The following is a 12,869-nucleotide window of genomic DNA, read 5'->3' as shown; positions in this document are numbered from 1 at the left end:
TGGAAAAACATTTGTAGCTTTATCACTCTAAGAAGAACAGACACGTTGGTTAAGTAATTGTACAAAAGTGTAATTTGAGCATCTTGCCTTTGATCTTTGGTTTGGAGGTTACCATACCACTGAAGGTTTTAAATATTAACATTTAATAAAACATGTATTTATTTTTGGCCTCTCAGACCATTTACATGTGGACACAGAGGTGATCGATTTTTTTTTGCCAGTTAGATAGGGTTTTAAACTTAATGGGAACTTGCTTTCAAATGCAAAAATCTAATAGATTGTTTGAAGCATAAGATTGCTGATATGCTTTTGTTCTAACTGGAAAACTGCATAGGTCACCGTGACATTAATTAAACTTCTTTGTGTGGGTGTTCTCAGTATCTATCTGATTTATTATAGAAAAGAGACAAATAACCATCCTTGGATGTTAGATATTGCTGGTTTACTTTCAGAAATCAGCTCTTAATGTGGAAATAGTTCTAGAATGTGATATAATGCAAGGGTTAGGAAGATATCTGTTAAAGCTCCTTCACTATTTATATTCATTATGGCTTTGGTCATTTTCACAAGAAGACATTGATTTATATTTGAGGTGTGTGAGGCACAGCCTCATTACACATAGTGATATTGTAAATCAGCAGATAATTACAGCATACATCATACGTTTCAGGAAAATATTTTTTAATTTTCAATCACTGAGCCCAAGACCATGTAAAATTAAAAAGGGGTTTTGGAACTAAACTAAATTTCTTCCATTTCTGCTAGAAATACATGTACTGGTACACAAGATAGAAAACATGCATCATATTTACACTGTTTTCTGATAAGATGCCTTATTTTGGGGAATTAAATAATTTATTTTGATGTATGCACAATGCATTTACATTTTCTTTTTTATCGATGTTGGTGGAATTGATTGTTAAATCTCATTGATCGAAAAGCTTCTGGTCTTTCTCTACCATATAGAAATACTGTGCGTGCACCAAATGTATCTTTTCTATAGCAACATTATGATTTGTACAGATTTATAAAATGCACCACATTGAAATATTGTAATATGGTCTTTACATTTTATGATGATGAACAACTTTTAAATTAAAAATTCATCAAACACATTTAGACACAAGCAAGATTACAATTACTTGTTCATTAACCATTAGAAAAAAAATAGAATAACTGAAAGTAAGATTATTAACTTGTATGTATTAAATGCCTTTCCAAACCAAGGACGCTATACATAGTGATAAAGAAGATGACAAAAAAATCAGACATAGGCCCTAGTAAAAAGGTTATTCAGATTTAATGAGAGTCAAAGAATTTGTTTATCGAAGATTTGGGGAAAGGGCATTCCATAATACATAATAAAGGAGCAGTGACAGAAACAGCACAGTCACTAAAGCTCTGAGATTTAGTCCTAGGAACCATGAGCACAAAAACAGCCTTGAGTGTACGGAGCCTATACTCCAGGGAAGGAGTGTAAACATGGAGGAGTTCAGAGATGTACTGTATGATGAGCCAGATTATTTAAAGCCTAAAAGTCAGTAACAGGATCTTGTATTGAATATGTGACTTTATTGGTAACCAATGTACAGTATACACTTAAGTGTAAATGCATATTTGAAACCTAAAAAAAGTTAAGTAAATTCCAGCAAAGTAATATTATTTTTCTGTGTTTTTTCCACTCTTAAACTGAGTTCTGGATTTCAGTAATACACAATGTTACTTGTATTTACTGTGCTGCTCTGCTGCAGTGCAGGAATTCCTAAACATATATGGAAATTAGATGGAATAAAACTAAATTATTGAGTAAAATTGACCTGAAAACTTGAAAGACACGTGGCACAACTTGAAAATCAAAATTAGGCAGGGAAATACAAAGTCAATTAAGAATTCCATTAATATACTCCTGACTTCTAACCAATCTGGTGAGCATCCAACCTTTGAAAATATCCAGAATGCTTCAAATCTGATTTGCTCCATTTGTAGGCCTGGTAATTTGCTTATCTTTCTCTTTCTAAAATAAGAGGAATATCCAGACAATAAATAACTGTAACTGAAAATGCTATGGAGCAAGCTGACTTTTTTTCTATAACATAACTAAACTTATCTCTCCTCATTTTTTCTAAATAACAGAAATAGATGGATATCATTATATATATATTTTACTATTCATATTGGTACCATTTATTTATTCTTGTCTTGTTCTGTTGAATCTGCCAGGATTAATATAATCTGATCTGAAAATTAAATTATAACTATAATTATAACTAAAATTAGATATGTTACTTTTACTTATGACTATTTTTTGTGTTTGAAATACTATATAATGCATGGCTATAAGCTGAAATTCATGTTCTCCCGATTGTCCTAATACAGTATATTATTTTTGATATTAGCTAAACTTCATAAAACATGTAGATTAAGATAAATCGGTTCAAATCTAATAAATTGCCACCATCTTATTTAATATTACACTTATTGTTTTAACTGAACCAGAATAAAACTCACATTTATGCACAACATTATCAGACCTTAGGTTTTGCATGCAAACAAGCAGTGTCCTCATCAGTTTCTTTACAAAAAGAGTTATGTTAATATTATTAAATTTAAATATGGAAATAAGATTTACTGTGTTCTTATTATAATATACTTAATATTCTTATTTCTATTTTACATAATCAGTACATGACCAATGACCAATTGTAATATCACAAACTCAGTGTTACAACTGGATTAAGTAATGTATTTTGACATTTTAACTGGACTTATGTTTCCTGTTTTAACTTTTATTAATACCATATAAAAGATGACACCACTGAGTCACTGGGGTATGCACAAACGTCAAATCATCTTAACTTGTTTGTGATTTGGCATTAGAAAAAAATTAAGATGACTAACACATTAAGATGATTTCTTAGGTTTAGGAGAGACAACATATAAACTCACAATGAAGAGTCAGATGCTTTTAATGCTAAACACAACTTATTTCCTTTCCAAGCTTCTTATTGAACAGGCTCTACTTTGCCTGACATCATTTCTTCAGAAGCAACCTCATCCCACCTGATGTATAATAAAAAAACATAAAAGGTTAACAGAGTTTTCTTGACTTTTCTATGAAGGGAACATTAACCCGAGCCCGAACTGAACTGAATCCTGAATATCTGGACCTTCGATCCCGGGCTGAACTGAATCCTGAATACTGGACCCCATGCACACCCTTAGTGAGTACTAATGGTCCAGTTTCTCTAGATGTTCATTGTTTTAACAGCATCTAATTTAGTGAGAATGTGTTTTCTTTAGTTTCTTGCACACAAAAAAGTAGAATTGTTTTGGTTCATAAGTTATCTGTATCCTATCTTTCATAATAACATTATCATAACAATATCAGAAGGAACAATATATACCTTTTTAGAGTAAGAAAAATATGGCCTCCAAGTATATTATTGTATTACATTTCCATGCTAAAAAAATACTTGCTTTTGAATCAGTTTACATTAAAATGTATTATTTTTGCTTTGTTTTAAAACAATAGTATGGGTATCATGAAATGCATTATGTGGATTGCAAGAGATTAGTTTCACAGCGTTTTTCTTAAACCACAATTTCTTCTTTGTCCATTTAATTTCATATCCATTTAAATACACCTTTCCTCTCTTTTTTAGGTTCTCATTCTCATTTTCTAATATTTAAGACTTCCAATCTAAAAACTCCAAGGAGGATTACCTAACCTCCTTCACAAACATTTCCTCCATTCTAACCAGTAAATAGCTAGTTGAACAAACAATACTGTATGTTTCAAAACTTTTTTTCTGTTTCTGAATACAATCTCTATGTGCTATTACATTTGGTCTGCTGCTTAATGAATGTCACTGAGACTTAATTAATTCAAAGCTTTAACATAAATCTAGATGTCAGCCTATGCAGTTCGTATTTTGTGTTTTTATATCAAGTACTAATAGGAAGCTGGTGACACAATGGTTGGCATTGGTGTCTTGTATCACTGGTTCCCTGGGGTCAGTTACAAGGTGTTTTCTGCATGGAGTTTTTATGTTCTGTCCATGTTTGCATGGGTTTCCTCTGGGAGCTCTGGATTCCTCCCATAGTTCAAATACATACTGGTAGGAAAATTGTCTTCTGGGAAAATTGACCCTGGTGTGAATCTATACTTGTTTGTGTCTGTGTGTGTGTGCTGTGAAGGATTGGCATCCCATTTAGGGTGTATCCCACCTTGCTTTGGATAAGTTATAAAATGGCTGGATGGTAATATTAGTGAATGCATACTTTAAGTTTCAGAACTAATTCAAATCTTGTGCCAAAACCTGTATTTTTTCTTAATATGGTAAAAATGTCATTATCTCATTAATTATCTTCTGAACTGATAGTGTTGCTTTGAGAAAATGTGTTATCAGGTTTGAAACATTTTAGAAAAAAATAATAGTTGTTTTTTTTTTATTTTATTTTCATGCGATTTAGCAAAAATAGACTCTTACACAAGTGATTACATTTCAAAAATTAAATAATTGGGAAAACAGTACAAGTACTGTATTACATAATAGAGTGATAACTAAAGAGTCTAATTTATGAGCCAATAAGCATAACTAACTATTTGGACAACAGGTAAATATGTTACAGGTTTGCATTTTAGAATTAGTTCCAAATCTGGCTGCCCATACAGTTGGGATATCACAAATATGCTTTCCTGAGATATAATAAGTTCTGTGTGTCTTTTAGTTACCTTCCTAGTATATTTTAATCCTCCTAGTTATCCAATATGGACACTGCATATTTCAAGTTGTACAGTATTATTAGTCATGCTTCTACATTTCTGCAGTGAGGAACAGTTTCAATTAAAAGGCCAGAGTTCAAACACTGCTCCACCCAACTTTCTCCAAAGTCATAATGCATAAAAGAGTTATAGGTACAGTATACTGAAATGCATTTTTTGCTGATGATTATTGAAATACACTGACACCAATTAAAAGCTTCAATTATATATGCCACTATGCAGTATAACTACCACTGCTTGTTTGAAATCAGACAGATTCCATAGCTATGTATTAATGCTTTCCTTTTCTCATTACGAGAGTCTCCAGTTTAGATTACACATAATAATAATAATAATAATAATAATAATAATAATAATAATTGCTTACACTTATATAGCGCTTTTCTGGACACTCCACTCAAAGCGCTTTACAGGTAATGGGGACTCCCCTCCACCACCACCAATGTGCAGCATCCACCTGGATGATGCGACGGCAGGCATAGTGTGCCAGAACGCTCACCACACGTCAGTTATTAGTTGGGAGGAGAGCACAGTAAGGAAGCCAATTCATAGATGGGGATTATTAGGAGGCCATGATTGGTAAAGGCCAATGGGGAAATTTGGCCAGGATGCCAGGGTTACACCCCTACTCTTTAAGAGAAACGCCCTGGGATTTTTAATGACCACAGAGAGTCAGGACCTCAGTTTTACGTCTCATCCGAAGGACGGCGTCTGTTTACAGTATAGTGTCCCCGTCACTAGGCTGGGGCATTAGGACCCACATGGACCCCTGCTGGCCCCACTAACACCTCTTCCAGCACCAACCTTAGTTTTTCCCAGGAGGTCTCCCATCCAGGTGCTGACCAGGCTCACACCTGCTTAGCTTCAGTGGGTTGCCAGTTGTGAGTTGCAGGGTGATATGGCTAAAGTAGCATCCTGTTTTATTACCTGCCAAAGTATGGCATAGTAATGCATTGGTGGTATTTTGAGATTATGTGTTGGATACTGTGAAGGGTTTATCATTCATGTTCATATTTATATTTTTTTCCTGCTATAAACTAGATGATTATTGGTATCTTCATTCACAGATTCACAAAGTAATGACATACAGTATGTGTATTGATATACTGTGTGTCCAAAACAAATTCCTTCATGTAGCCAAAAGAATCAAATTTATATAAACAATATATAAGAACATTATTTATTATTATTATTATTATTATTATTATTATTATTATTATTATTATTATTATTATTATTATTATTATTATTTTATCTATTAAGACTTATGTAATGTAAAGAGACTCACTTTATGTAAAGAGAATTCTCATTTGGGGTATGGAATCTAATAAATAAATGTTTTCTGTTCATTGTACAGTCTTTGTTGGGTAAATTGTTTAATTTAAAGGAAAAAGTGTTATTTGCCCTCAATCCCAGAAGGAATGTAATGTTGTAGAAGACAAATGCATGTCTTCACAGTAGTACAACCACAAGTCCCCTGGGAAATAAGTCTCATTATTGGTCACTTCAGGACAGTAGTATCATCCAGACTTAGCCTATTTAGTTATCAGACAGATGTTTTATTCTATTAGTGTTCGATAATTCTTCTCCCTAGGCACTCAGAGTATACAATTGAAGAGGTGTCTTGTGCAGCTGGCTAAAATGCAGACTGACTATCAATAGGCTTTCACATCTGGAGATGTCCATTTCCGTATCAGTAGAATTATGTGACCGAATATTTAGTTTATTGGGCTAAAAAGTACTAGAAAATGATTACTTGCTCAGATCTTGGAAAAATATGAAAATGGATTCAAACTCATTGAAAGGTATCCAGTCTACTGTATGTCAGTTAATATGAAATATTCCACAAGTAAATGGTAGTATTCTGTTTTGCAGGAAACACTACTCTTAACAGTAGACAGACTGATGAAATGTTTAGGGTCTTCTATGTGGTTTGAAACCTTCTATCATGGATAATTTCAAGAAACATTGTCATTTTTTGGAATAATACTGCTATTCCTCCAATTTTATATGACTGGCTGTCTCACAAAAGGCATTGTATCACTAAATGCTCATAATTTTCAAGGCATGATAAACAGCAATTATAATGTTTATCAAATAACTTGGTCCTTCTAACCAAATACATGTTTTCAATGCAACAACAAAGAAATGACTAAAATATATAAATATATTATTTTACTTTTTACCATCTATTACTAATGCATTCTACAGTACCTAGGTATAATACTTTGTACTTGCTACAATAAAATGAAAATCTTATGTTAAAAATACAACAGACATAACTAATAAAAACTACATATTCAACTTGACATAAGTTCTGTTGTAACATAGTTACATTTTGGGCAACTTTCTACAGTATAGGCTTTTTATGATGCCAGGACATCAAAATGTGTAAAAAGCTAAAGCTTGTTACATTCAACCCTGAAACACTACAATTTAGAATATGAACATGGGCCTCTTTGTTTTAAAGTTATTAAACTAACTAATTATTAACTTTTTTTTTCCAGATCATGCACATACTGATTAGTCACAAAAATTGAAAAGTTTTTCTTTGTAAAATAAAAACACTTAAGATGTTCATTTTAACTCAATTCTGAATACAGCTGTCTCACATGTGGCAACTTTAGTGAAAATACAAGCACATATAGTATGTATCATGATGCCTGAGGACAATAAAACTTATTTTCTAAGTAAAAGCTGTTTTGGATGTTTGGTGAATGAACTCAATAAAGAGAAACATTTGAATTTCCCTTTTTCTAAAATATTAATACTGTATTTCTGTATATCTCTAAATATCTCATGTTTGCTTTTGCCAGTACAAAAACAGTACATGTTAATATAAAAAACAATACTGTAATTTGTTGTGTAGTTCTGAAAATCTACATAATTTTCCAGGTCATGTCATTGTAATGACACATCCTAAAATACAGGATAAATAGTAAAATCACATAATCCTAAACTGTGACATTAATGCTGTGGAAAATAATAACAAAAACATGCATTATCTCATAATCAGTTAATTTGAGTGTATACATGTTTGGTTAATGAAATTGTTAGACACTTTTCCAACCACTGCTCAGTTTACAAGCATTTATAAATCATATTACAAATAACTGAGCCCTTATCACTATTTCCAAAATGTTTTAATCATTGCCGTGTAGACTGTATAATCTCTTGTTGTTTGTAACATATTCAGCAGTTACCTGAATGAAATGATACACAATATGTCAAAGTACAGTGTGGTGAAAAAATAAGTACATCCCCTTAAAATGATATGGTTTACCATATTTAAACATGTTTGACCTTCAACTAGTCATCACAAAGTCCTAAAAGTAGATTAAACTAACATCATTTCACAAATAACACATACAAATTCTACTTTATCATTATTTATCATAAAATCAGCCAACATCCAATATATCTGTGTGAAAAAGAAAGTGCATTCTTAGTTCTACCTTCTCTATTAAGAAGGTACAGTATGTAGCACCAGGTGCACAAAAATGTGCAAATCATTAATTGATCATCAAGGAAGTGATTCCACCTTCTACCACCTTCCATCAGTTTGTTACGGGGACACTTAAAATATGTCATTGCATACTTACAGTATTCACACTCCACTTCAGTATTCACACTCCTTTCATCTTAATGTTTGCTGGCAGCCTAGGACAACTGAACTCCTTTAGACAAGGAAAAAAATGCATTCTATTTACAGGTTTAGATGGATGTAGTAGAATATTTCTTGGTACTGGCATTGCCTGCCAAATCCTTTAGTCATAAAATCTTTGTCTCTCATAGAAATTGCATTAAAGGAAAACACAATTCACAGGACCAAAGCTTTCCATACTGATGCTTTTGATGAAGGGAAATCTCTATGTGACCATTTCCATATCAGTAGAACTGTGCCACCATTGTGCTTCATAGTAGTCCCCTTTGGAACTGCAGATTAATTCAGTTGTATGAATGAATACAAAGTACCACACAAAAAAGTATTTCCAATGGAAGGGATGGAAGCATAAGAGAGGCAATAAGCCATCTTTCAAAAAATGTATAAATACTAAATTTGATCAAAACCTTACACACAAATCATCTCAATTTACTATTCTTTTAAGTATAAAATTATTTTTTATTTCAATATTTGCTTATGTTCATGGGAATCAGAGAAGAATTTGATAAAATCTGTTTAAGACCTTTTATTCTTTCTTTCTCAGAATAAGGAAGACCAAGGTGTTTCAGATATCTGTGTCAACTCTAGGGTCACAGCTATTAGGGCCCTGGGGGAGCTAAATAGAATTTCTAGACAATGTCTCTTGCTGACAGGAGGCACTTTCCTTTCCGACAGATGTGGGCAAAAGTCCCCTGATACCCCTAGGATAATAATTATGCCTTCTCTTGCTTGGAACCCTAATGCACTAGTGAAATGTTTTTTTTATTGTACAAATGATTAGTTTCCCCCCTGTGGTGGGGACAGCTCCTTTTATTTTTTTTAACATTCACAATTTATCAACCCAGACATTATCATTGTTGCATTCTCTTACGTTATGTATTTTTCACATTCTGCTTTAAACTCTATTCTAATTGAGAAAAGCTGGAAAATGCTGTATAAAGTAGCTAATTAAAGTCAAATGTTTTGTTTTCTGGTGGTAATATTTTAACTGTGTCTGAAAATATAGCTTTATTTGTATTCCACTAGCATCTACAGATGCAGCCATTCAAAATGCGCGGTAAAAACCCGCGGTACAGTAACCTACCCACAAGCCACCGCGGGGCACCGGAGGGCACCGCAGGGCAAGTGATTGGCTGGCCAAAATGACCGACAGGGGCACTCGTGGTGCATTGGTTGGTAGTGCAAAGATTTAATCATTTAATGTCTTTACTGTGCACATTTTAATCCGCTTAGTTTTGAATAATTTTAGTAGCTGAGCGTAAAAAGAAGAGGAGCATAACGCATCTGAAGGTCATAAACGATATTAATTTAGGAACATAAACATTACTGTATGTATGTAAACTGTACTGTGTATGGCTGGTCTTGGTAGTTTGAAGAAAAAATACACACCAGTCTTCCATTTCTCCCTAAACATTTTAAGCATGAAAGTTTTATGAAATGGTACCCAAATATGTGATTGCTGTATAGAATGAATTTTAATTTAAAAAAATTATTTAACACGAACATTAAGCTGTTTACATCTTCCGCCTGAGAACAGTCACCCGTTGCTACCCAACGCAGAAACACAGCCACTAACTAGCAAAGAGAGGACATTAGCTAGCCAATATGATAAAGAAATAAATGATTATTTTGTTTATTTCTTTTGCACATTTATTTGAACATTTCCATCGATTGTACAAGCACTTGGAAACTGTCCAATCCCTAGTTCATCAGGCATTTTACCGGTCTGGCGCCGGTCTGTGTCTTCCAGGATATAATGCCAGCGAACTCTTGTTTTTATGTCCACTATAACAGACAATCTCCTTTGCTTTTAACCGAGCGTTTAATAATTTCCTAAAATGAAAATGATTTACTTTATTTCCCTCACGGGATCAATAAAAGTATCTATCATCTGTCTAAACTATGGGACAGAATTCTGGGGTCTCCCCATACCAGAGATTATGGTAGGGCTTCAGAATGGTGATTGGCTGACACCATCTGACACCCCTCTGATTGGAGAAAAAAGACGTGCTGGTTTGCTATACATACTGTACCAGGAAGAGGATTTCTTTCTATTCAAAACGTGTATTTTAAAAGTTTAAGAAGTAAAAACCTTACAGCGTACAGAGATTTCTAAACTGATCAGGATCGTTATCTTTGTCTTATGCATAATAATGTTCACCGCTCTGTCCAGCAAATTAATAATAAACTTTATTTTATATAGCGTTTTAAACGAATAAGTAATTAGATTGCTCATAAACCTAATCACTTGCTTTTTCTTTTTATTTAGGCTCAGATTTCAACTATAGATCGTATTATTAATAACCATAATAACAACCAACCAACAAAAACAACCATATAAACATAATACCAACCAAAAACATAGATAACAACCACAATACAAAATCAAATAATCAAACCATTTTACTCACGCAAATTCCTCCAATTATCATAATCCCGCCCCTTATGCAAAACCAAACCTTCCTCCCATCCCAGTTTATCCTGTTTATCATAAACAAAATCCACCTCAATTTTCAACATAAAGCATTACACAAAATCAATACCTCAACACTCCATACTCAACAACGATAATTCACAAACAGCCAGAACATGTAACTACACATTCCCAAACAGACCTAATTTCCATAGCCCCGCCCCTTATGCAAAACCAACATCCCTCCCCTGTTCTCTCTCTCCCCTGGCGGTTGTAATTGTTTTTATTTTCAAATAAATTTTAGCAAAGTCATGTATTTTAAAAATCTTAAGATTTTTATATTTATGTCTTTATTTAGTGGTTTCATTTGTGACAAAGGCTAAACTTTCTTGGAAAAATGTCTTTTATGTAAACCATGTTTGCTATTAATTCATTCAGGGCTAAAATATGTTCATTGTCTTCTAATGAAAGAAGGGTTCCTTTCGCCGTAGTCGGGAGCCTAGCCTTTAAGTAGTAAGTACTGTATTTACTGGGGGGGGGGGTGTCTTTCGCTGGAAATCTCGCCTCCTACTTTGAAAATACCCGTGAAACCGGTTCAATTCGTCACAGCCAGCACTCCTGCAGAGAGGGGGGTTGTACTTGCAGTGTATACAGTACACGCGTTATGCTCTTCGTTAATGTCTGTGAAGTTTTATTTAATCTCTGAGCCATACTGATTCTTCTGGAAGCCAGTTTCCGCCAGGGAGTAAAAAAAAAAACACACTATGGTATTCTCTCCAATGCAGTGCAGTTAAAAACATACCTCTGATGCTGCTCCTAAATGAATATCGTTTATGACCATCAGAAGCTTTATGCTCCTTTTCTTTTTTCCAGTGGATTGAACAGGGAGAGGCATTTCATGATGTACTTTTCACTGATGAAACAACAGTGGCTCTGGAACAGTTTTCAACCAAGTCGTTTTATAAAAAGGGGAGATATGTACACGTTACTGAAGCTAAAAGTTTAGCCTTTGTCACTAATGTAACCACTAAATAAAGACATATAGAAATCCCTACGTTACAGACTGTATATGGCTGGTATTGGTAGTTTAAAGGAAAAATACACACCAGTATTCCACTTTCTCCCGAAACATTTTAAGCATCAGAGTCTTACATGTGGTTATTTCGAAAACGTTTGTACGTGCTCCTTCTGACCATGTTACTGTTTACTGTTACTGACCATATTAAGTTTAAGTGCCTGTGGGCACTTTTCCTGTCCGTGGGGGGTGGACTGTCTTTCATTAGAAGGTTAGTCTGTTCTACTCTGAGAATGTAGAGGGGGTGGAAAGTGCCCGCGGTCATTTAATTAGTATTAAAATTCACACTGATTCCCTTGCGAAGATACGGACATAGGAATATTCGTGCGTGGTCAAAAAATGGCATAAAAACGACAAAGTGAAGGCTGTGAAAACATTCACAATGTACTTTATACACAAAGCAAATATACCCCCCCCCCTCTCTCAATTCAATTCAAGCTCCTTTATTAGCATGACAGATGGGTACAATCAGTGTTGGGTATTTACTTTGCTTTGAGATGCCACTTTTAAAGGTGATATATAAAATCAAGGCTTTAACTTGCTTTAACTCCGCAAGTCTGAGTTCTTGTGTCTGTCCTATCCGAACCCGAAAGTATTACAAGCTTTTTAGTATAGATTACGCTTTTCTAAAATGTATTTAAAAAATAAAAACGATTACAATCTAATCTTTGCACGTTTGATCCCAAAATAAATCTAAACGGGGAGAAAGCTATGCTGAAAGTTTATTAAGATACTTAGAAGACAAAGATATCAATTTATGTTGCATTTGTCTGATTGTGAATCAAAAAACACATATATTTAAACCCGCATTTGCGATTTAAATCAAAACGTTATTTAAATCAATATAAATGTTTATATTGTAACGCCTAGGTGACTATTCATTGTTATTAAAATGACTTAAATTCGATCATGTTGTGATATTTAGAAATAT

The 12,869-nt window shown here is 33.7% G+C and overlaps 1 protein-coding gene across 5 annotated transcripts in view; it reads left to right on the top strand.

Annotated features, from left to right (window-relative positions):
- The window catches only part of pcdh9 (protocadherin 9), a 364,723-nt gene that overhangs the window by 41,441 nt on the left and 310,413 nt on the right, over positions 1 to 12,869 (top strand). For 3 of the 5 annotated variants that reach the window (XM_088603191.1, XM_088603172.1, XM_088603211.1), the window contains exon 3: positions 3,120 to 3,221. The exons of the other annotated variants lie outside the window; for them this stretch is intronic. In XM_088603191.1, coding sequence (XP_088459317.1) covers positions 3,120 to 3,221 — 102 coding nt within the window. The remainder of the gene's footprint in view (positions 1 to 3,119; positions 3,222 to 12,869) is intronic. 5 annotated transcript variants of the gene reach the window in all.

This window comes from Lepisosteus platostomus, chromosome 2, assembly GCF_059453375.1.
Source record: "Lepisosteus platostomus isolate fLepPlt1 chromosome 2, fLepPlt1.hap1, whole genome shotgun sequence".
Lineage (NCBI taxonomy): Eukaryota > Metazoa > Chordata > Actinopteri > Semionotiformes > Lepisosteidae > Lepisosteus > Lepisosteus platostomus.
The sequence above is the reverse complement of the archived record's forward strand: the minus strand, read 5'-3'. Positions and strand labels throughout refer to the sequence as shown.